The sequence below is a fragment of the Rhodofomes roseus genome (genome assembly GCF_022264815.1).
Source record: "Rhodofomes roseus strain CIRM-BRFM 1785 chromosome Unknown C8Q71scaffold_1, whole genome shotgun sequence".
In the NCBI taxonomy this organism is placed as follows: domain Eukaryota; kingdom Fungi; phylum Basidiomycota; class Agaricomycetes; order Polyporales; family Fomitopsidaceae; genus Rhodofomes; species Rhodofomes roseus.
Window position 1 is genome coordinate 1,881,810 of NW_025952957.1, and position 22,588 is coordinate 1,904,397.

The window sequence follows — 22,588 nt, forward strand, 5'->3', positions numbered from 1 at the left end:
TGACGACGGCCCACCGCGAACACCACGCACGCCACTCCCGTCCTTCGCGTCCCTTTCGCTGTCCAACAACCTAGCTCGACTCGCGGCACCGTTTCCGCCCAAAAAGCAAAGACACCTGGACCAATGCGCGGCATGTCAGGCCGAACAAAGGGCGAGTGTCGAGCGAGAAGCGGGGTCACCTTCGATGGCACGGGAGGAGCACGAGAAAGGCATCTTCGTACATGAAACCGAGATCCGTCCCTCTTCCGAGAAGACAGTTCCGCTCCCACACACGTTACAGAAGAGTCCGCCCGCACCGGAGCCTGCAGCGGGCGACAGTCGACATCATGTCACGCTGTCTATTGGGGGCATGACGTGCGCGTCCTGTTCAACTGCGGTTACGCATGCCCTCACAGACTTGCCTGGCGTGTCCGATGTAGCCGTCAACCTTCTCGGTAATTCTGCGACGCTCAATGTGGCCAGCGCTGACCTCGTCCCTTCTGTCGCCGAGACCGTCGAGGACATCGGCTACGAGGCAGAGGTCATCAGCGTCGAACCGTTGTATGTCCCTCCCGCTCAGAAGGTCGCGCATGCGGCTGAAGCGGAGGGTCCGCAGCGAGTGACGCTGTCCGTCGGTGGCATGACCTGCGCCGCATGCTTGAACACGGTGACCGACGTGCTTAAAGGCCTACCTGGTGTGACCGACCCCATGGTCAACCTGCTCGGCGCGTCGGCTACGTTGGTGGTCGGGAGCAAGGATATCACTCCACAAGTTGTTGAAGCCATCGAGGACGCTGGGTACGAGGCAGAGGTCATCAGCACCGAGCCTGTCAACTCCGAGAACGACAAGGCGCTAGAAGTGGGTCCGCGCACAGTAGCTCTCCGTGTAGACGGCATGTTTTGCGGGTGAGTAGATGTGTTTGTCTTCCCGCGTAGCACACTGCTAACGTGTTGTTTTAGTCACTGCCCAGAGAAGGTGATGAATGCCGTTTCCTCACTCGGCGACAAGGTCACTATTCTCAAGCCTATCACCGACCACACCGACCCCGTCCTGCGCATATCCTATGTTCCATCTTCTCCTACCTTCACCTTGCGCCACATCATTCAGCGCATCTCGTCCGCGCCTTCCCCCGACGGAACACCGTTCGTTGCATCCGTTCATCACCCACCTTCGCTCGAGGACCGTGCAAGGCGCATGCAAGAACGCGAGCAGAGGCAACTGCTGGAGCGTCTGGTGTTTGCCGTCATCGCTGCAATACCCACTTTCATCATCGGCATTGTCCTTATGGACCTCCTCCCGATAAGTCGTGACGGGCGGATGTGGGTCATGGCGCCTATCTGGACGGGCAACACCTCGAGGGCGTCGTGGGCACTGTTCTTCTGTGCAACGCCGGTCATGTTCTACAGCGCCGGAACGTTCCATCGCAGGAGTATGAAGGAGATCTGGGCACTCTGGAAGCCTGGTAGTCGAACGCCTGTGTGGAGGAGATTCGTCAGATTCGGTAGCATGAACCTTCTGGTACGCCCGCAACTCCCAGGAGTACCTCATTAGAATGCTGATTGAATTGCTAGGTATCTACTGGAGTCTCCGTCGCGTACTTCGCGTCTATCGCATTATTAGCACTGGCTGCTGCACAGCCCGTGTCCACTTCAGGGATGGGCGACACAACTACGTACTTCGATTCGGTAGTGTTCCTCACGATGTTCCTGCTCATTGGTAAGTGCGCTGCATAACGTGGACTATGACAGACTGATGTAATGCATACGGACAGGTCGATTCCTGGAGGCGTACAGCAAAGGACGCACTGCCGACGCAATAACCGCGCTTGGCAAGCTGCGACCTACGTTCGCCCTCATTGTCATCCCAGTGTCTGAGGCGAGGGAAGACAGAAACCCGTCACCCGATAGCTCGACGCTCGGTGATGTCGACCTCGAGAAAGGCGACGTCAGTCGAGAAGACGCAGACGCGTCCAAAGCTTCCGGGACGAAGATCGAGAGGATTGACGCCGAGCTTCTCGAGGTCGGAGATGTCGTCCGAGTACAGCATGGAGGAAGCCCTCCAGCAGACGGAACCATTGTCACTGGCGACAGTGGCGCATTCGATGAAAGCTCCCTCACCGGAGAGTCGAGACTGGTCAAGAAGCAGGTCGGCGACGATATCTTCCTTGGTACGATCAACAAGGGAGGTGTTGTGGATGTGAGGGTCGACGCGATTGGCGGCGAGACGATGCTTGACCACGTCGTCAAGGTCGTCCGCGAAGGGCAGACCCGCCGCGCGCCCATCGAGCGCGTCGCCGACATGATCACTGGCTACTTCGTCCCTGTCGTAACTCTCCTAGCCATCATCACCTGGGTCGTTTGGCTTGGCCTCGGACTAGGCGGCGCACTACCTCCGAGCTATCTAGACATTGACATCGGTGGTTGGGGTGAGTCTCTTAGGCTTTCTGTGCTAACCAAAAATGGGATTGCTGATCATCGTCGGTGTGACACCCTGACACTCCGCAGTGGTATGGTCGCTGGAATTCGCGATCTCCGTATTTGTCGTCGCGTGCCCATGCGGGATCGGGCTTGCGGCGCCCACGGCCCTACTGGTCGGTTCGGGCCTTGCCGCGAAGTACGGCATTCTCGCCCGCGGTGGAGGAGAGGCTTTCCAGGAGGCCGCTCAGCTCGACATCGTCGTGTTCGACAAGACTGGTACCCTCACCGAGGGCGGCGAACCGAAGGTGACAGACGCCGAGATCGTCGAGCGCGAGGGATCGAGATGGACGCGTGATGTCATTCTTGGTATCGCGGCAGAAGTCGAGTCTGCGAGCTCGCATCCACTGGCGACTGCTATTCGACAGCATTGCTTGGACAACGCAGCATCGCCTCAGAGCGGTTCTGCCTTCGACGAGACCCCTGGACGAGGTCTGAAAGCCGAGTTCGGTTCACTCAAGTGCTCTGCCATCATCGGCAACGAAGCATGGATGAAGGATCATGGTTGCTCCGTCGATGGCAGGTTGGCTAACCAGCTCGATACGTGGAAGTCGGAAGGCAAGAGCGTCGTCCTCCTTGCAATTCGTGATGAGTCGGCCGATGCGCCTGCTTTCTCCTTGGTCGGTCTGTTCGCTATCGCAGACCCGCTGAGGCCAGAGGCGAAGAGCGTCATCGAGCATCTGCATAACCAGAGCATCGGAACGTGGATGATCTCCGGAGACAACGAAACTACCGCTAAGGCTGTGGCTCGGATGGTCGGCATACCGGAGACTAATGTCATCGCTGGTGTCCTGCCACACGAGAAGGTATGTCGTCCTGACTGAGCCAATTAAGAGCAATGTTCTGACCCGTTCCTTCAGGCGGACAAGATTCGTTGGCTGCAGCAGGTCGGCATGAAGAGACCTCAACCCTCGATTAGGCGTCTCTTCGGCAAGCAGAAGCTGAACGAGCGCTGCGTCGTAGCCATGGTCGGAGACGGTATCAACGATGCTCCCGTAGGTCTTGCACTATTGCATTCCTCAATTGATTGCTCATCTACTCGGCAGGCTCTCACTGCGGCAGATGTCGGTATCGCCATTGGTTCAGGCAGTGACGTTGCCATCTCCAGCGCGGCGTTCATCCTTGTGTCAGCGAACCTATACACACTGCTGACCTTGACCGATTTGTCGCGCAAGATCTTCAACAGGGTGAAGTTCAACTTCGTGAGCACTCCATCCTTGCTGTAGTGGACGATCGCTCACCTATTGGCGCATAGTTCTGGGCGTTGTTCTATAACACTATCGCTGTCCCCATAGCTGCGGGAGTCATCTACCCTGCCGGGAATGCCAGGTTGCCCCCGGCATGGGCGTCGCTGCTGATGGCTTTATCGTAAGTCTATCTTTGACATTGCACGAACACTCTACTAACCCTCGTGCTAGATCCGTCTCTGTGGTCTGCAGCTCGCTTGCGCTGAGGCTGTATAAACCCCCGGCAGCCGCACTTGCATCGTGATACAGTACTATGCTTGCGTTCTTCGAAGTCCGCTCAGCATCTGTATCGTTATACATCCCATACTTTGTATTAGTATCATCACAGCACTTTATAATGCCGGATGACCTTCTCGATACGTTACGGACCAGGGTATACCCAACTTACACAATGTAGTGATACCTTACGACCCAGTAATGACACATACGACGGAATACAATACATTACGATTTCTGAGGTTCTTTGCGGGTCTTGTAGAAGTCCGAGAACGACAGACGGATAGCAAGAAAGCGACAGTCAAGATCGGCATGGCCAGATAGCGTTTGAACGATGGCCTGCACCCGTTCCGAGAATGAGGTGCCGTACTCCCTGACGCGGGCCAATATGTCGTGGACCGCTTCAGGGTCGTGGCGTTTGCTAGCTGAGGATGGCATGCCAGTAAAAACGCCCTACAACAAGAAACCCTCTGTGTCAGCTGAGTTACGCGAGCAGGCGTACCACGTACTCTTGCGGCGTCTTGTTCTGAGTCTCGCCGTGCAGCCTCGGAGAGGCAGTAGTTGTAAAAGTCATCCTATCATTTTGCTGGAGGTCAGAACGTGTAGGCCATGCAATGGTCAATGCAACTTACAGTAGCTTCCCGGAATTGCAGGATAATCGCGAATACATCCCGCACTTGGTTCAACAAGTTCTCTTCTCGACCGGCTTTGGGGTTGAGTAGGAGAACCTTCTTTACCATACGGTCCAGGTACGCCCCGTGAGCTTCGATGAGGGCGTCAAGATCACCCTCTCTCTTCTGGACGAACTCCAGAAGGATCTTCCACGAGCACTCGATGACCTCTAGTTGGCAATACGCCTCCATCTGGCGGATGAAATGGATCATCTCCGCCATGACGATGCGGATCTGATGCCAATCGAAGTCAAGTTCTACACCAGCGGTCAGCGAAGATCCCTCAGGTGCATTGGAACACGCCACACCTGGAACCTGCAAGAACGTCCTCGATCCTCCCGCGATCCTCATCCAGCCCTTCGTCAAGGTGCTCTCGATGCGCTTGATCTTCCACATGTGGTTGAACAGCCTCAGGTACTTCACCATCGTGTCTGGGTCAAGGACGGTGTCGATGGGCGCATCCACCTTGTATTCGAGCGTGAAAACGTCCCAGCCAATCTCGCCATGAGAATATTCGAGCATACGAGCGTCCAGTCGGCGCAAGACGTCAGGAGTGTCATTCTGTGCATTTGAAGAGCGGATGGCGGACTCGAGGGTGGCTGTGAGGTTATGGCGGTAAAGAGTATTTGCAGGGCGAGACAGACTCGGGCTATACGATGCTTGCACTGAGCAATCCGTGAGACAAGCGTGGGCGGGAACTTACGACAATGTTTCCATGAGCTGGTCGATGAAGTCACCGTAGCCCAGCAGCATGTAGTGTTTCAGCGCCAGGAGGTGGTCTAGTAGATTGTACTTCTCGAAGAAGACCTCGAACAGCCGTTGACTGGCGATCTGGTACGCGGCATCTATCGAACGCTCGAGACCGGCGATGTCGCTGTATTGCAAAGCTGGACAAGGTCACCTCTCAGAGATTCTGACCTTACCGCGAAACTACAACTCACTGCCTCCAGTAGTGCTGATTTTATCTTGTGTTGCGACCCAGTCGCTGTCATGGCAAGTATAGCGAATGAAGTTCAGACTCTTGCCTGTTGAGAAGATCTGGTGGCATTGAAGTGAGCATCGTGCCCACAGACTCGACACGGTACACTGACCTTCCTGCCGAAGACCTCTCCGACGAATGCAGGTAGCATGTCCTTCTGGAACTGGTATTTGCTTTCCCAGAGCTTTAGACCTCCCTCGCGTTCACTAGATATGTCTTCACCGTCTCCCAATCCGCCGAAGCCGCCATCGCCGCCGGACGGACCAATACCGTCATGTGACGGCTGACCATACTGAAGATGCGCTAGCTCCGGGTCGACTGCGACGAAGAACTCTGAGAAGGGGTCGACGAGCTCGCCGGAGAAGAGCCACTTGTGCAGGGTTGCGAAAAAGGGTTTTGATACCTGCGAACCCGTGGTTGAGTACACGAGTACATGAGATACTATCGCACGCTACCTCATCTAGCAATTGGTCAGTGAACTTGCGGATGAACGGATCACCATTGTCTGCGTATCCATGGATGAGATTCACTAAGGCACCGCCATGTGCACCTGTGAAAGAGGTGAGCCCAATCCCACAGTAACAGAGGTGCAGCTACCCTTGGCACCCTCCACACAAACGCTCATCATTCGCATCCGCAGTTTCCAGTCCTCAATCCAGACATCTAGTCTCTTTAGCGTGAGACCAGTCTCCTCCCGTATGCTTGCGCCGTCCTGCGCTGGTGGGTCATCATCGCTGGATTGTGCGGACATTTGTGATTCAAGCACGGCGATGAGACGGTAGTACTCCGTGAGCTGAGTCTGGAGGTGGTGGCAAAGACTTTGCTCGATCATCCCTACGCCGACCTTGCCTTCCCGTTCACGTACGAATGCGTCTACACGCATGTAGAGGTGACCCACTTCAGCCAGGCGATGTACCAGGGCTTTGGTTGGCCGTGAGATGACGTACGACTACAGTGTAAATGCTTAATTGTCAGAGACAAGTGCAAGTGAGAGAATACGCACCGGAACGTCAGTGAATACCAATTCGTTGTTACCATTTGGATCTGTACTCGCAGAGAAGTGTACATATTTCCCAGATATACCTTGCAGCAGATACAGAGTATCCCGGAGGATGAGGTGCTCCGGCAAGTGAGGGCGCCCAATTTGATTCCGGTATTCCTTCAAGAGTTCCGCCTTGGATTTGCCCCGCGGCAGCCTAACTGGAGGTGTTGCGTCTGCAGGTGTAAGTGTTGCTGTCGACGGCCTAGAGAGTGGTGGGGGCGCTGCAAGCGAAGGAAGGAATGAGGGTGATAATGAGGAGACCTTGGGCGACAGCGAAAGCGCATGGAGGAATTGCAGGGATGCGTGTTTCCTAGACAGTATTTGCTACGCAGCCTGTCAGATCTACGGGACAACGTGTCACAAGCACACTCATACCTGATCCAACAATCGTGAGAGAAGATTTGTGAAGCGAAGGGCGGTCGTACCATCAGGTGTAGACTGCAGCACTAGTATCAGCCATGAGCTCGAGCAAACGTAGGAGTGACAAGAGTTTGAGACTCACAGTTGCGCTTTACAAGGTCTGCCAAATGTCCTATATCATTATCTACGGACTGGCCTATATGACTGCGGCGACAGAAATGTAAGGACTGGTACAACAGCCAATGGTCCTGACAGTGGCGAGAGTAGCTCACCTGCTGAGGATTTCTTGACAATGCGATGTGAGCTCCTTCTTCAGGCTTGCGTCTTGCCTTGCGCGAGGGACGAGGGAAGTTACGAGGGACTCGAGGGAGGAGGACATGGGGGCTTGATAGAGGAGAGGCGCGTCGCAGCACGCGTCGACGCGTTCCTCGATCGCGTCCACTTAGGCGCTCGAGCTGCTCCTCCTTCCAAATCGAACATCATCTCCGACCCTTGCCACAGTTCCTGCATGTCGCGGAATTGCACACAGGGCCAGGTAACAACTGCGACGTTTCTGTTTGCGAAGCGTCATTCTACGACCACTGAGCATTGCACACAGCATCACACACTCATGACTCGGATCCATAACCGACCCGGAGTGGCAGTGTGGCCTGCCGGCCACAACTCGCAAACACACAGTATTTTTCCTGTGTTTGCATGGCATGAACATGTGCAAGAACCGATGAACAGGTATCATAATTATGAATCATTGCCAGGGATGCCGAGCAGTCCGGAGGCCTAGAAAGACAGAATCGCCTGAGCAGTGAGCGATGTAGAATCGGCAACGAGCGTCTGCTGTGTACACTGTAAACGCGACGCGCTTCCAAATGAGGGCAACGTCCCTCTTCTCGCACCGACCGTCCTCTCTCGTCTGGACCTGGCGACAAGGACGGCTTTGCCCTCCAACACCACAATTTTCAACCGTCAACTGCTCTCGTTGCTCGCTACCGCTCTCTACCCACCTTGATTCTTCATCACGATTCACGATCACGACTTTGGAACGGAGACCATGGAACGTTCTGACTCTGTCTCGTCTACAGGCTCGAAGTCCGGCTCTAATACGGCTGGGCCATTTGCGTACCAGACGCGTTTACTGGAGCGTACCTCGTCGCGGAGTGGTTCCGGAACCCTATCTCGCGCTGGTACTGTCTCAAGAAATGGCATCCTTGCATCCCCTACCGGAGGCAACAGTACGCCCACCGCAACCAGGAGATGGACGCCGACGCATCGAGTCGGAAACAGCTTGGACACAGTACGAGGCAAATGGGAGGAGCGAACGAGAGCGGAATCGCTGCTCGAGCGTACTGCGTCGACGGCGAGCACGTCGAGCACTGCGAGCGGAGAAGGCCGTTCGCGTACGATGAGCATGACTCCTACGGCTTCTACCAATGCGTCTCCCGAGGTCGTGTCACGGACGGCCTCTTTCGACCGCGTCTCGACAATATCACCCTCTAGGACCGAGGCTTTCCGTGACCCACAGCAGCACACTACGCCTCCCATGTTGAAGCGACACACTATGCCGGCACCTATCATTGCGTCACCCTTGTCGCCCAATACCACAGGTATCACCGTTGAAGGTCCAGATTCCCCCACACAGCCGTTCTCAACGCCGACGCCTCAGCGTATCCGCCTCCCCGTGTCTACACCCCTCGGATCTTCGTCTGTCTCAGCGCTCAAGCAACTGAGTGATTATGCTGTTCCTTCATCGCCGGAGCACCCAGCCCAGAGTGCGACCCCGTCGAGAGTGCGCCGCGCTAACACACTCGAGAGCATCAATCCGTCCTCCACAGGTTCGTCTACCTCGTCTGACCGCTCTGTTCCGCCAGCCGGCCAAGGGCGCATCTCGCGCGTCTGGCCTCCAGAAGCGTCATCTTCCTCCACTGCAACTACTGCTAATCGGAGACCTACCTCGATGTATGGCGGCACCTACTCGGCACCGTCTCCTGACAAGATTGGCGAACGGTTCAGCGGACGAACTGGTTCGAGCGCGACGTTCTCTCGTGCCTCATCCGTCTCGCCAGACAAGTTCTCAAGCAGCTCAAATCAACCGTCATCTGCGTCCTCGGTTTCCTCTGTAATGACCCCCTCGCCATACCGAAGCTCATACATGGCCAACAAGCGGCCGTCTCTGTACGGAGATAATCTGACAACAGGCCGTCGATTAGGACGACATCTCCCACGAATAGCCAGCGGAGACGCGCCGGAGGATTGGGTGGATGACTCCAAAGCCGACGAAGAGCCTCCGCCACCCCCGCCGAAAACCGACTATAGGAGTCGACGAGAAGAGCGCCTGCAGCGCGCGCGAGACTGGGAGCCGCCATCACCCGAGAAGTATCGTGAAGCGGAACTCGTCGTTCCTGGAGTCACTGATGCAGGAGACGTCGCGGGTATCCCGGGGCGGTTGAGGTTGTCCAAGGACAAGGCGCCCAGCTCGCCGACCTCACCGCTACCTTCTTCAAGACTGACGAGAGGCCTGTGGGCAGACATACAGAGACACCTGCTGCAGGCCTACGAGTACCTTTGTCACGTCGGCGAGGCGCAGCAATGGATCGAAGGTTGTATTGGGGAGGAGCTGGGGTTTGGAGTCGTCGAGATGGAGGAGGGCTTACGGAATGGTGTTGTCATGGCGCGATTGGTGAGGGTTTTCCAGGGTGAAGCGGCTGTGCGCAGGATATACGACGTACGTTGTAAGACTCCAGGCAGCCCAACACCATGTCTGAACATCATTCGTAGGCGCCGAAGCTGGACTTCCGACATTCAGACAACATCAACCATTTCTTCCGTTTCGTCCGCGAGGTCGGACTGCCCGAGGTAGGTCCCTCTTCCATGGCAATCCTGGAGGACGACCGATAACCCTTTGCTGTAGGGCTTCATCTTCGAGTTGACCGATCTGTATGAGAAGAAGAATTTCCCGAAGGTCATCTATTGCATACACGCGCTCAGGTGCGCATATTGCTCTGTGTTGACAGGCCTCATACTGACTACTGTTCTTAGTCATTTACTCGCCAGACGGGGTCTAGCTCAGCGCATTGGCAATCTCGTCGGTCACCTGCAGTTCACAGATGACCAGCTGCAGAAGACGCAGAAGGGCCTGAAGGACTCTGGCGTCGTCATGCCTAACTTCGGTAGTGTGGGTAGAGAGCTCGCGAAAGAGATCAATGAGGAGCCAGAAGAGGAGGCTGAGACCGAGGATGAACGTGAGTGCCGTGAGCACATTCTCATTACCATCCGTACTGATCATGACATAGGTCGAGACCGCCTACTGCTGGAGTGTGAAGACTCCATCGCATCTATGCAAGCCGTCGCCCGAGCCTTTTTGGTCCGCAAAGCGCAAGCCACCCAGCGCGTTCGGATACGACTGGCAGAACGATATGTGCCCAAGATACAGGCTCAGTGCAAAGCTGCTCTCGTTCGGAGGCGCCTCGAAGGGGACAGAGCACAGCGAGTCAGTCTCGAGCCTTGGGCTAAGGCTATTCAGGCGCAGTCCAGGGGTGTCCTGGTGCGAAGAGACTGGTGGGCCCATATACGAGCAGTGCGCGCCTCCGTCAAGTATCTGGTCAAGGTGCAGGCACAGGCGCGCGGTGTGCTCGTGCGGCGTAGATTCCTAAAGCTCAAGTCGGCGCTTACGAGTTCCCAATTCTCTATCATGAAATTGCAGACCGTGGCGCGTGCGCGGATCGTGCAGAAGTCGCACAAGGAGCTCGCGAAGACGTTTGCGACGCCTTTTGTCATGGAGAACATCGTCGACTTGCAAGCACATGCGCGGGGAGTCATAGTCAGGCGGATGCTCGCCCGCCAGCAGACGCTCCTGCAGCGTGCTACTCCCTACATCGTCCAGTTGCAGGCTCAGACCAGGGGCCTCCTCGTCCGTCGACGATTCCGCACGCAGATGGCCAAGTTGGTGGATGTCGCCGATGTGGTCGTGCGCATACAGGCGGCTGTGCGCACATACCTCGCCCGCAAGCGGCTGTTGGGTCTCATTCGAGGTCTGCGCAAGGCCACGCCAGCCTTGATTGGTCTGCAAGCTCGTGCTCGAGCCAGACTTACCCAGCAGAAGCACGAGTCCATGCAGAAGGCTATGGCGAAGGTGGAGGTGATGAAGTCGATTGGTGGCCTGCAGGCATTTGCCCGGGCTAGTCTTGCACGGAACCGTCATCAAGAGCAGAAGAAACAACTTGAGTTCGTCCAGCCGGACGTCGTCGGATTCCAAGCTGCCGCGCGAGGCGCATTGGCCCGGCAGGAGTGGCACGCATGGAGAGACTATATCCGGAGTAGTCATCCTCAGGCTACCATTCTGCAGGCTCTACTCCGTGGCGTGCTGCAGCGGAGGAAGTTCCGTGCGAAGATGGAGTACTATCGGTCCAACCTGGACAAGATTGTACAGATCCAGTCGCTCTTTCGTGCGAAGGAGACCCGTGAGCAGTATCGCCAGCTCACGTTGGGAACGAATGTCACCGTTGGCACGATCAAGAACTTCGTACACCTGCTGGATGACTCGGAAGCAGACTTCCAGGAGGAAATCAAGGTCGAGAGGCTCAGACAGGACGTCGTCAAGCGCATTCGGGAGAATCAAGCGCTGGAGAACGACGTCAACGAACTCGACGTCAAGATTGCGCTTGTCGTGCAGAATGTCAAGAGCTTCGAGGAACTCACCAAGGTCCGACGACGACACGGCGCTGACAGCGCAGCTGTGCATGCGGCGAGAGCTTCTGTCCTTGCAGCCCACGGGGATCCATTCGCTGGACCGAGCACGTTGGATCGTTCGGCCAAGCGCAAGCTAGAGCTATATCAGCAGCTCTTCTATCTCTTGCAGACCAAGTCCGAGTACCTGACCAGACTCTTCTCCAAGATGTCTGCGAGCAAGGACTCAGAGAAGCACCGTAAGCTGACCGAGCGCGTGGTGCTTACTCTATTTGGCTATGGTCACGATCGTCGCGAGGAGTACCTCCTGCTGAAGCTGTTGCAGGTGCGTGCGGTTTGTCGATAGGTTTCATATTTTTATTAACATTTGTATGGAGACTGCAATCCACGAAGAAGTGGAGAGCGCGACCAGCATCCAGGACGTCATCAATGGACATCCGATGTTCCTCAACATCGCCGTCCTGTACATTCGACCGAAGCAGAGTGCATACATCCGAGAGACTCTTCAAGGTGTAGTCCGCGGCGTCATTGATGCGGACGACATTGATCTGGAGACGGACCCGACGAAGGTTGTTCCCCTCTTCGTGACACGGCGACGCTCTACTCACCGACGTACCTGATTAGATCTATCGTGCGAAGATGGATTTGGAGGAGCTAAGATCGGGCGAGGCCGCCAAGGAGCCCAAAGATGTGGCGTTTCGCACTGCTCTCAACGATCCAGATACTAGGGCAGAATATATCAGGCGTACGCTCAGCTACACTGAACACATCCACCTAGACTCCTGATCACCTCCCGTAGACCTCCAGGTACTGCAATGGTGGACGGAAGAATTCGTCAAGGCTATCACTCAGTCGCTCCAGCGGATGCCATATGGTGTCCGCTTCATGGCTCGGGAAACACTCAATGTCGTGAAGGTCAGTATGATTCAGGAGTCTTGGTATACATCATCTCATGAGTTGCCAGAGTAAGTTCCCGGATGCCCCAGCCGATCTGCACGCTGCGTGCATAGCTAGACTTGTCTATTATCGATACCTCAATCCTGCCATCATGTACGTCTATTCAGCTTGTACTGGATATCTTACAAATGCGCCATCATACAGCACGCCGGAAACATTTGACATAGTGTCGAGCACTGTCGACATCGAGTCTCGGAAGAATTTGGCGCAGATTTCGAGAATGCTCACTCAGATCACCAGTGGAGCTGAGTTCAGTGACACCACCCCTAGCTATATCCCTGTCAACGATTACGTTCGGAAGGCCATCACACAGATCACGACGTGGCTGCTCAGTGGTAAATGATCTGGTCATCGATACCTCCGGTACATACTGAAATTGTTCTGCATTAGTGGCGGATGTTCAGGATGCGGAGACTGAACTGCACGCTCATGAGTTCCTCGATGCTACTGTCCAACCGAAATCTATCTACATCTCTCCCAATGAGGTCTATGCTATGCATAGTCTGCTCTCCGAGAACCTTGACGATCTGGTAAGTTGGGAATGTGGTATTCCTGGCCTCAGCTCACTCATGTTGACTTGAAAGGCTCCCGCTCGTGACGATACGCTCCGAGTGATACTCATGGAGTTGGATGGTGTACCTCACATCGGCAATGATGAGCTCAATGAAGCTCGCGATACGGCGGTAGAGCTACATTTGACGAACAGATTTGCGCATGTCAGAGGTATGTTGGCGATCTTTGGATGAGTGCAGAGACTGCAGAAATAATTCGCCTCATAGATCCCGGTGCAGACGAGAAAGCTTTATGGGTGCAGGCAAAGCGCGCGGTCCTAGCCATTCTCAGAGTGCAACCTGCCAAGGACCTCGTGGAGTCGTTGATGCAACCGGTCACTGATGAGCATGAGCTCGTGTGGGAGGAAATTCTCCAAGAGATGGAAAGGGAGCAACTGCGCCATCAGAGGCGCATGCCCTCTACCACCGGGGCTGAGTCTGCGTATCGCCTCGAGGACATCCGGTCGTGAGTCACCGGTTAGTTGTTCCCAAATGTGAACGCTCATAGTACATGAGCAGAATGACTTTCCGTGAAGTCAAAGCGCACGCTATCTATTTCCTTCTCGAGCTCGAAAAGCTGGGCAAAATATCGCGTATGGATGGCTACCAGGGTATCCTGAATGCCATCGCTGGCGATGTTCGTAGCAAGAATCGTAGACGTGTACAGCGTCAACACGAGAAGGAGAGTATGGAGGAGGCCTTGCGGTACCTGGCCGAACGGAAGAAGTACTTCGAGGAGCAGATCAATAGCTACCACAGCTACGTAGAGACCGCCATGAACACCATGCAGCGTGGTAAAGGGTGCGTGCGCTTCTGCGAACATGACATTTTCTTTTTGACGTTCGTTGCAGCAAGAGGCGTTTTGTTATACCCTTCACTCAGCAATACTTTCATATGCGAGAACTGCAGAAAGCGGGCAGGTCGCCTCAGTTTGGCTCGTTCAAGTACACCGCCGCGCATTTCTACAAGAAGGGGATACTACTCTCGGTCGATCAGTACTCACCACGCCAGTTCGACAAGATGGGCATCGTCATATCGTCCAACCAAGTCGGCGTTTTCACAATAGAGATCTTCAATCACGCTCTTGGCATCACAAACCGGATCGCGGCTGCAGATGTCAAAATGGAAGATCTCTTACAAGCGCAGTTCGAGAATCGCGCATCTTATTCGTTATTCGACGGTCTCGCAAAGTTTAATCTCAATCTTCTATTGTGGCAAATCAACAAGAAGTAAGTCTCGACTGTCATTTGACTTCCACTGCTCATCGCGTCGCAGGTTCTATGTATGATACTGTACCTCACAATTGCTGTTTTCATACGATCGACACGACACGACTTGCAATGACTACTCAATCTGCTTGACACACTTGCACCGATCTCGCATGCACATGTACCGCTATCTCATCCTCCCTTCAGTGTATCGTTGCCATGCTATTTTCTGAAATGCGAGAAACATTAACCATCTTCTCTGATGAGTCTAGCATCGGATCCGACGTACAAGTCGGGCCACGTAGTAAGGTATGTGAACGATTTGATAGATGAAGGGCGCGACTGATATAATAGTACGTTTCCCTATTTCATCAGTATGTACCGACCACAGGTAGTCCAGAAGCCTGCCACTGTTATTCCTGGCCTGCCAGTGCCAAGGCTTCTCGTGGTGCACCACGTATTCACAGTTGGCGCCATTGTAACGACAATACTTAGCCGATTGCGAGAGCAACGCGGGTGAGGAAGTCCGTGAACGTTCGTGATTAACTTGTTGGTAGGGTGACGGAGGTGGCTTATTGGGGAAAAAATTGCTGATACGCTCCAAGAACTTCACGGTTGGTTCTCCGTCCTCAGAGCGGAAAGTAATTTTACTGACAGCTTTTCGATACCGATAGGTTCCTCGACAAAACACACATAGGACGTCGCGTCTTGACTTCTGGTCATCCGCAGCCTCTGCCGTTCGACCGGGCCCATCTCAGCCACCCGCTAGGGTCTGGCTGAGACTGGATCGCCACCGGCCCTGCCTTTCGTGGCATGATCTTGCTCAAAACACCAACTTCGATTCTGCGCGGTTTCAGACGCAGGCCCGTCGTTTTGGAGACAGCTGGAATGTCTCGGTGAGTCTGTCGCAATTTGGTCGCAATACATTCCTTTCACAGTTTACTGTTTCTGTTCCCGAGCGTTGGGCAACGGTGCTACTGATCTCACGTCGCGGTCCGATACCACCGCCTTCTGTCAGGATTTCGGGTCCGGGAGCCGTGCTGCTGATCATCTTCGCGAGTCACAGGCTGCGGGGAACGTTCTCTTCGTTCCTCACCGTGGAATCGGACACTTCGACGGCATGGCCGTAGGAGGCATCTGGTATTCTGTGCTCCCCAGCCCGATCATCGTATCCCCTGGTGACCATAGCCCCATGTGGTAGACCACCTGTTGCTACCCACGTCTATTTACAAGCCCGCTTACTTGTAGAATGCGAGGGGTATATAACCTAGCGAGCAATCGCTCTCGACTTCAGCATAGCTCCGCCATACGGACACTGTGATGTACGTCCACGTTGCTCTGCTTTTCGGTCTGTTGTCTGGGTTGGTGCTTGGCAAAAGTGTCATCGTCCCTGGTGCTCTCTGGTATGACACCGACGGCAATGAAATCCAGGCACACAGCGCAGGCATCTTGAAGGTATGAGGTGCAGAATAGCCTCCTCACTGTGTTAACGTATTTGGGACCCGTCTTCAGGTTGACAGCACCTATTACTGGGTTGGTGAAGACAAGGCTGCAAACAGCGCTCTATTCTCTGCGGTATCCTGCTACAGCGTATGTGACTTTGACCACCTGTTAGCCTGGCAACTCTCACTAGCAGTAGTCGACTGACCTCGTCAACTGGGAACGGCATGATAACGCGCTTACGCCGGTATCAGGAACCAATATTTCCTCGTCCAACATTGTTGAGCGACCCAAGGGTATGTGTTCCACGTTGCACGGAGGTGTAGTACATGCTAAGACGCATTGATCAGTCATATACAACGAGCAGGTAGGGATAGGACGCTGTCTTCCTTTTTCACGGTGCTCATGAAGTCACCTCTCATGGCCAGAACAACCAATATGTCATGTGGTTTCATTCTGATAGCTCAGAGTACGTGTGAAGGTCCTCGTTCAGTGTCATCGTGTAGTTGAGGCGAATCAGCTATGGTCTCGCCATGGTTGGCGTCGCCACCGCGGACACGCCATGCGGACCTTACAGTTATCGCGGCAGTTTCAATCCTCTAGGAGCCCAGTCTCGCGACGAAAGCGTGTTCCTCGACGGTATGTCGTTACTTTCCTGAGATGGTATGCACTATTCAACCTTATACAGACGACCAGACCGCCTATCTGCTCTACGCCAGCGACAACAATCAAAACTTCAAGATAGCTCAGATGGATTCAAACTACTACAACGTGACAGAGGTCGTGGCTGAATTAGAAGGTACGCTTCCAGACTTCTCTGTTGCTCTGTTAGTACAGGATCTCACTGTCATGTAGGTGCTACCTTGGAAGCGCCAGGCATGATCAAGAGAGACGGGGTATGTCTTTACTAATCTCTCGTAGTCGCTTCTGAAGCCCTATACTCGTCCAGGTTTATTGGCTAATCGCTTCACACACTAGTGGATGGGCACCCAACCCGAACAAGTACTTCTACGCAGATGTGAGTGTGCATCACCGACATTTGCTTCACAAAAGCGTCATTGCTGACCGGCATTTGCATCATCACTCCCGCGTCATCACATGGCAGAGCATCTCTGGGACGTGGTCTAGTCAAGCCGATATTGCGCCAGAAGATACAAAAACGTATAACTCGCAGAACGCCTACGATTTACCTCTGGGCACGAATGCGATTTACATGGGCGATCGCTGGGAGTCAAGCTTGCTCGGTAACAGCCGCTACGTGTGGTACCCACTGAGCTGGTCATCCGGTGATCCCCAAATTGTTTTTGCCGATCTGTGGACGGTGGACCTGGATGCTGGTACGTGTGCCCTTGCAGCCAACCATCACTACAGTGATACCACTGATCCGTACGCAACGCAGGAACATACACCGTTTTGAACGGCACCGCGTACGCTGCATCTGCGGGTACCCTCAGCGGAAGCGCGGAGCTTCTGGGCTCAAATTCAACGTATAATGGAAACGAAGGGGTGGGATATCTTGGTACGTTCGCTGGCTTTGATGAGCGGACGGACTTACACGCAATCCATGCACAGGTGATGGCGGTTCGGTGACCCTCACCGTCCCAGGAATTGGCGCTGACCAGTGGCTGGCCCTGTACTACGCTAACGCTGATTCGACGTGGAGGTATGTTCTGTAAACTGTACGCTGTAAACGAACACCTCATTTTGCGCCGGGTGCAGGAATGTAACCGTCAGGTGAGTCAACGAAGGCTAACTGCGATGTCACTACAACGGCTATTGACTTCGCATTTCAGCGTGAATAACGGCTCAAGCGTCGTGGTCGACCAGCCAAATACAGGAGGAGTACATGTGGTTTTGAGTGTTCCAGTACAGGTACACTTGAACGAGGGATCGAACACAATCACCTTCGGCGCCGACCAGTCCAGTAAGCACGGTTTCCTCTTTGCGTTCTATAGCTTACACCAGAACTCGTAGACTACGCTGGCGACCTGTACGAGGTCATTGTCTACACGCAGACCTGACCCCAATACCCAAGGTTCATTTGCTGGTGACGGATCAAACCTGTATACGGACACACTTGACATAATCGTGCATGTTCGTATGCGTCTTACGTACATGAAGATGTCATTACAGCGTGAAACGGAAGTCCGGATGGCGGTCACCAATGGGCGCTCTTGTCCTTCCCGAGTCCCAGAGCTCTTGATATGCAATGAGGTTTCCTTGACGGCGTCCTGCAGCTCGTGCTCTATTCTCTACTATGCAGTACATTCTGAGGTCTACCGTCAGTGTCTGGAGGTTACTCATGGCTCTGCACTTACACGTTCGCGAACATAGTAACCCATGCCATCGCCAAGAAAGAGACAGTTATTATATGTCCTTCAATATACTTCGGCGCTTGGGAGCTGGTGTAGACGAACGTAGCTACGAAGCCTCTGCATCACTGCGATTGAGTCAGTTTGAAGGAGCACGACGGAAGAATCATACCCTGTATTCGCAACTGCGAGCTGTAGAGCTACCGCGGTTGCTTTCTTGTAGTGACCAGCGGTATTGTTGGGTAGAATCGACAGGACGCATGGCCCACAAGGATAGCTGTTACGCCCGGTTCATCGTACACATGACAACGCATGTTCAATGGACGTAGTACTTACATTCCGGATGCGATCAAGAACACTGATTTCAAAGATCAAGATCGGCTTCATCTACCGTTGCCATACAAGCGCACTTACCTGCGGCATAACGTTGTGTATCATTCTAAGGGTTGAGATGAACATGACGATGAAGCAATCGATGAGGCCTTTGTGACGAACCTTGGCTACGATCGCAAGTATGTACCCTATGAAGTGTGCACTGAGTTTATTTGATAAGGTGACATAAAGTCGACAGCATACCCGCGATTGAGATAGGAAGAAACAGTAGAATGAATGGACCGCGCATGCGAAAGCGGTCACCTGCGACCGCGACCGCAACTGTGAGGACGACGGCAGGCACGTATGGGGGCACTGTACGACATTAGATCATCGCAGCAGAGACACAACTGAACCATAACACACCAGTATGCAACTGTGCTTGGCCTCCAGAGTACCCTAGGCCTGTGATGATGGTAGGCCTGAATGGAAAAATTGAGTCTCTCCTGACAGGTCGCTGGCAGGGAGGAGCTTACAAGAACAGCGAGAATGAGTATAGGCTAACGATGATCCCGAGATAAGACAGAGACGTCATCCAGACTTGTGGCTCCTTGATACCTTGACACGATATTAAGTTCTATGTGAAGATGTGGGACGACTGACATGGACACCTTACCTCTGAAGACTTCGTACCATTCGAATTTCTCGTCCTCCTGATTGACGACCTGTGCAACGCTACGCGTAGTAAGCGTTTCTACCTGGATGTCGTCCTCTTTCTCTATCTGCATACCCGCAGCATTGATGCGCTGCGCTGGTTCAGACAGGGGAGCGCTTGATGTCACAGCGCTATCGTCGCGGAAACGTTTCACTAAGGGTGCGTTATTAGGTAACTAAGACATTCTGAGCACTAGCAAAACTTACAGGCGAACTCTCTCTCTTCTCCAGTGAAGAACTTCGCGGAACCTATGTCCGCGGGTAAAAATATCGCGGCGATGACAGCGAAGAGCACAGTAATGAGACCCTCGAGGATGAAGATCCATCGCCATCCAGAGAGACCGCCTATGCCGTCCATTTCCTCGATGCCCGTTGCCAATAAACCTACAGACCGTCACAAAAGCACGGATATAAGAGATAGAGTAGGGACTGACCTCCGAAGGCACCAGACAGGGACGCAGACGCGTAGAAGATGCCGACCCTATTATCATCAGAAAGCGTCGCTGTCATGACACAGAGACTGCCTACCGTGTCTGCAGCTCATGGCGTTTGTATATGGTACTTAGGTATAGCATCTAACCCCACTAAGTACGCAGCTTCACAGTCATAGGAGACTCGGCTCACAATTCCCGGCAGCAGCCCCCCCTCGCAGAATCCGAGGAAGAATCGAATAGCGATCAAGCCGCTGAAGTTCTGAACAAGGCCGCTGAGTGTCGTGACCATGCCCCACACCCCTACAATAACCGGAAGCCATCTACTAGGCTTCGCTCTCTTCAGGATCCAGTTGGAGGCTGATATTTCGGTGTCAATTTCATAAAATAGTGCAAGATGCACTGACTTACGCAGTTCAACCAAAATATAGCTGAGGAAGCCAAGATCGACACGTAAGATACCCGACAGGTTCAAACAGAGGGGACTTACGGTGCGTAGAACACTGAAATACAGTAGGTGAGAAATGACATCATACCATAGCGATATCCGATACATGCATACCTGCGAGCGCTATGTTGAACTGAGTTCCTTGTAGATGGAGTTCATTGGACAAGCCTGCGATCCTATGCATCCGTCAGTGGGCACATATAATCCTTGCAAGCGTGTATCACTTTGCATTGCCAACATTGGTACGGTCGATGAAGTTCGCGAGCCACAACTGTGCAAACTCGTGGTCAACAATATGTCCCCTCCACTACGCTTTGCTTAGTGACTCACCAAAGCCAACGGTGGAAGGACGTGCAGATCAAGCTTCCACAGTATCCGTCGAGTCAGTTCATGTCGCTCCCTTCCTAGCACCGATGTGTCTAGGTGCCCCGTGTCCAGGTCCTTTGACTTGGATGTTGGAGGCATCGGTCCGGAAGCAGTCTTCTTGAACGCCAGAGTAACACTGCCTATAAGTAGTACAACACGGGTCCCCTTGAGGCTCGGGTGGCCGGTCACTGATGCAGACTAGCTGGCTAATGGTGGCGAGCATGGTCATCTGCCAGGTTGGGCCCGCGCGTACGGTCGGTCACAAGTCCATGTGCAGCAACACGGTCCGCCGACGCCAAACGGTGACCAACCTGACATTCTTCGCCAATACGAGCGCCCTGATATCAAAGTATCGCCTGACCAATGGACAGACAGTTCAGTCACGAATGCAATGATAATACTCATTCCCACTCCCGAGTCGGTGCCCGCGTAGTATGGTGAGCCAGCCTCGCGCGCGGCGGCCAATGGCGCTCGCTCGCTCGCAGACGGAGCTACTCTTTGAATGCATCCAACTCCACGTCATACGCATTTGTCGACGCATTTCCGACGTGTTTGCATATCGGTGTCGCGATACATAACAGAACTGTACCTCGAGTTCTGCATTATTAGGTCGAGAGCATCAGAAGATTCAGTGAATCACGCCATGCTTTCGTACGAGACTTACACCATACACGTCTTTGCAAGGTTGGGTGCTTAATCCTTCACCTAGGAGAAGGCCGGCTCTGTTGGCCAAATCAGAGCCTTTGTGGTCGAACTTGAAGGTGTCGTATTGACAGGGTCGCAGGGCCACGGGGTGTTTGACTAGGCATGAACCAGCGTCGAGTTGCAACCGCGCCCGATTATGTAACATCACTTGGCGTGGAAGTCTTGAGTGGCGTCTAGCGTCTGCACTAAAAATAGTACTACGTATCACATAGCGGCTAGCCTTAGCTGTCCACATATGTTCAAACTTTGGAGGCTTCGAGCTGGCGGCCCCTGGCTGTCTGCGCCGACGCTTATGTTCAGTGGTGATTGTCGCAGGCACGGCTGTTGATATTCGGATTTCAGGAACAATGCCGCATTTCGCATAGCATTCATGTCATCAGCGTAGGTAGAGTAAGCAGTACAAAGGAGGGACATCCGTGGAAACATGCTGCGTGTAATGCGCAAGGGTATGATCGTATATCAGCAAACAACAGGTCATGTCCAAATCGATATCTGTGCATAAGTATCTGATCAAGGTAGTGTATGTTCTCGGCAGCGTGAGGAGTAACTTTTCCGCAACTCTCGTATCATCTTTGCTAGATTCCTTGAGCGCGAAGCGGTCCCGACCAGACCGATGGGTACTTGTGGTTTATGCCACCCATCCGGTAATCTCTCCTGACCGAGCCACTGCTCGAGGAATGCTTTCGAGACAGCGCCGTCGAGTCCTCCGACTTCGTCCACGTTCTGGTCCCCGGAGCCGAAGGTCTGCATGGTCAGAACCGCTTCCCCTCTCGCGATCTCCGAGTGCACCTTGTCCAGAGGCGCTGGGATGGAGCCGTCCCGCAGCGCACGCGCTCTGGCGAAATCGCGGAGGGTTAGAGAGGGAGAGGGCGAGAGGGCAAGCAGCTGAGCAACGAGTTTTGGGTCGACAGCGGTCGGTGCATAGACTTCGTGGGGGTGTGCGTCGTCATGCACCAACGAGCCGTTGTGCTCGATGAGGCCGTGCTTCGCAAGCTGGTGGAGGTCGAGTGACCACCAGTTGCCGCACAGAACGACTCCGACGACGGAGAGCACCACCGCCAACGGTACAGAGAAGTTGTACACTTCCACCAGAGCGCGCACCAATTGCAACGCAGTGATGCCGCGGCCATTGCGAGGTCTACACGCACCAAAGTCAGACTCTAATACAATGGTAAGTGAATACCGGTACGTACAGATAGCCATGGTTTGCCAGCGCGTTCAAGGCAGGGCACGGTGACCGACTCGCTCCAGCAAGCGGGGGTGAGTAGGCGTGGTCGATGGAAGCGTTCATTCTGAACGATGAGTGCGTACAGGTAGAGGAGGGGGGACGGGTAAGCGGATATGCGATATACTCCGGCCTAAATACTGGGATACGCAGGCAGAGTCATAATGCTATCACGGAAAAGCGGGCAGTGCCATCCGCCAGCTACACAGGCGGATTGCGTCAAATGCCTATACCAGTCATACAGCCCGGAGGTGTCAATTCCGAAGCCGC

The 22,588-nt window shown here is 54.1% G+C and overlaps 6 protein-coding genes across 6 annotated transcripts; 3 read left to right on the plus strand and 3 right to left on the minus strand.

Annotated features, from left to right (window-relative positions):
- Positions 1-349: 349 nt before the first annotated feature.
- C8Q71DRAFT_696586 (heavy metal translocatin) lies at positions 350-3,945 on the plus strand (the record flags this gene model as incomplete). Its single annotated transcript, XM_047919925.1, has 9 exons — positions 350-885; positions 940-1,498; positions 1,552-1,696; positions 1,752-2,405; positions 2,485-3,260; positions 3,315-3,449; positions 3,501-3,656; positions 3,710-3,822; positions 3,873-3,945. 9 exons carry the CDS (start codon positions 350-352, stop codon positions 3,943-3,945), a joined length of 3,147 nt encoding a protein of 1,048 aa, XP_047784981.1.
- Positions 3,941-7,512, minus strand: C8Q71DRAFT_33654 (gamma-tubulin complex DGRIP91/SPC98 component). Its single transcript, XM_047917904.1, has 13 exons — positions 7,242-7,512; positions 7,112-7,173; positions 6,985-7,055; positions 6,571-6,933; positions 6,165-6,516; positions 6,023-6,117; positions 5,680-5,970; positions 5,530-5,626; positions 5,292-5,475; positions 4,897-5,237; positions 4,550-4,845; positions 4,427-4,492; positions 3,941-4,370 (listed from the first exon to the last, which is right to left on the minus strand). Exons 1-13 carry the CDS (start codon positions 7,346-7,348, stop codon positions 4,146-4,148), a joined length of 2,550 nt encoding a protein of 849 aa, XP_047784982.1. The 5' UTR covers positions 7,349-7,512; the 3' UTR covers positions 3,941-4,145.
- Positions 7,513-7,719: 207 nt separating this feature from the next.
- On the plus strand, positions 7,720-14,639 carry C8Q71DRAFT_731593 (ras GTPase-activating protein). Its single transcript, XM_047922192.1, has 16 exons — positions 7,720-9,688; positions 9,742-9,819; positions 9,875-9,951; positions 10,003-10,205; positions 10,257-11,974; positions 12,027-12,218; positions 12,274-12,394; positions 12,449-12,564; positions 12,614-12,699; positions 12,751-12,941; positions 12,997-13,136; positions 13,191-13,329; positions 13,386-13,623; positions 13,677-13,958; positions 14,009-14,386; positions 14,433-14,639. The coding sequence occupies exons 1-16, from the start codon at positions 8,018-8,020 to the stop codon at positions 14,443-14,445; spliced, it is 5,643 nt and encodes a 1,880-aa protein (XP_047784983.1). The 5' UTR covers positions 7,720-8,017; the 3' UTR covers positions 14,446-14,639.
- Positions 14,640-15,685: 1,046 nt separating this feature from the next.
- Positions 15,686-17,826, plus strand: C8Q71DRAFT_697607 (galactan 1,3-beta-galactosidase; the record flags this gene model as incomplete). The annotated part of the gene is made up of 13 exons (XM_047919976.1): positions 15,686-15,820; positions 15,878-15,955; positions 16,005-16,101; positions 16,217-16,274; positions 16,326-16,444; positions 16,494-16,604; positions 16,661-16,701; positions 16,755-16,823; positions 16,911-17,142; positions 17,205-17,324; positions 17,378-17,477; positions 17,599-17,729; positions 17,780-17,826. 13 exons carry the CDS (start codon positions 15,686-15,688, stop codon positions 17,824-17,826), a joined length of 1,338 nt encoding a protein of 445 aa, XP_047784984.1.
- A 106-nt stretch (positions 17,827-17,932) lies between these two features.
- C8Q71DRAFT_697283 (MFS general substrate transporter) lies at positions 17,933-20,487 on the minus strand (the record flags this gene model as incomplete). The annotated part of the gene is made up of 19 exons (XM_047919955.1): positions 17,933-18,074; positions 18,124-18,237; positions 18,290-18,394; positions 18,454-18,475; positions 18,532-18,556; positions 18,613-18,638; positions 18,694-18,804; positions 18,856-18,911; positions 18,966-19,047; positions 19,106-19,297; positions 19,351-19,527; positions 19,578-19,624; positions 19,672-19,718; positions 19,768-19,934; positions 19,986-20,005; positions 20,065-20,077; positions 20,137-20,198; positions 20,247-20,293; positions 20,353-20,487. 19 exons carry the CDS (start codon positions 20,485-20,487, stop codon positions 17,933-17,935), a joined length of 1,590 nt encoding a protein of 529 aa, XP_047784985.1.
- A 1,116-nt stretch (positions 20,488-21,603) lies between these two features.
- Positions 21,604-22,384, minus strand: C8Q71DRAFT_696830 (Cloroperoxidase; the record flags this gene model as incomplete). Its single annotated transcript, XM_047919937.1, has 2 exons — positions 21,604-22,231; positions 22,287-22,384. 2 exons carry the CDS (start codon positions 22,382-22,384, stop codon positions 21,604-21,606), a joined length of 726 nt encoding a protein of 241 aa, XP_047784986.1.
- Positions 22,385-22,588: the final 204 nt, after the last annotated feature.

Excerpts from the sequence above, each read along its gene's own strand:
- C8Q71DRAFT_33654 (XM_047917904.1), bottom strand. The coding sequence starts at position 7,348 with ATGTCCTCCTCCCTCGAGTCCCTCGTAACTTCCCTCGTCCCTCGCGCA. Across the intron at positions 6,934-6,984 it reads TCTCACGATTGTTGGATCAG|CAAATACTGTCTAGGAAACA; the intron begins GTATGAGTGTGC and ends CAGGCTGCGTAG. Across the intron at positions 5,476-5,529 it reads AATCAGCACTACTGGAGGCA|CTTTGCAATACAGCGACATC; the intron begins GTGAGTTGTAGT and ends GACCTTGTCCAG.
- C8Q71DRAFT_731593 (XM_047922192.1), top strand. The coding sequence starts at position 8,018 with ATGGAACGTTCTGACTCTGTCTCGTCTACAGGCTCGAAGTCCGGCTCT. Across the intron at positions 9,689-9,741 it reads CTGTGCGCAGGATATACGAC|GCGCCGAAGCTGGACTTCCG; the intron begins GTACGTTGTAAG and ends CATCATTCGTAG. Across the intron at positions 13,959-14,008 it reads ACCATGCAGCGTGGTAAAGG|CAAGAGGCGTTTTGTTATAC; the intron begins GTGCGTGCGCTT and ends CGTTCGTTGCAG.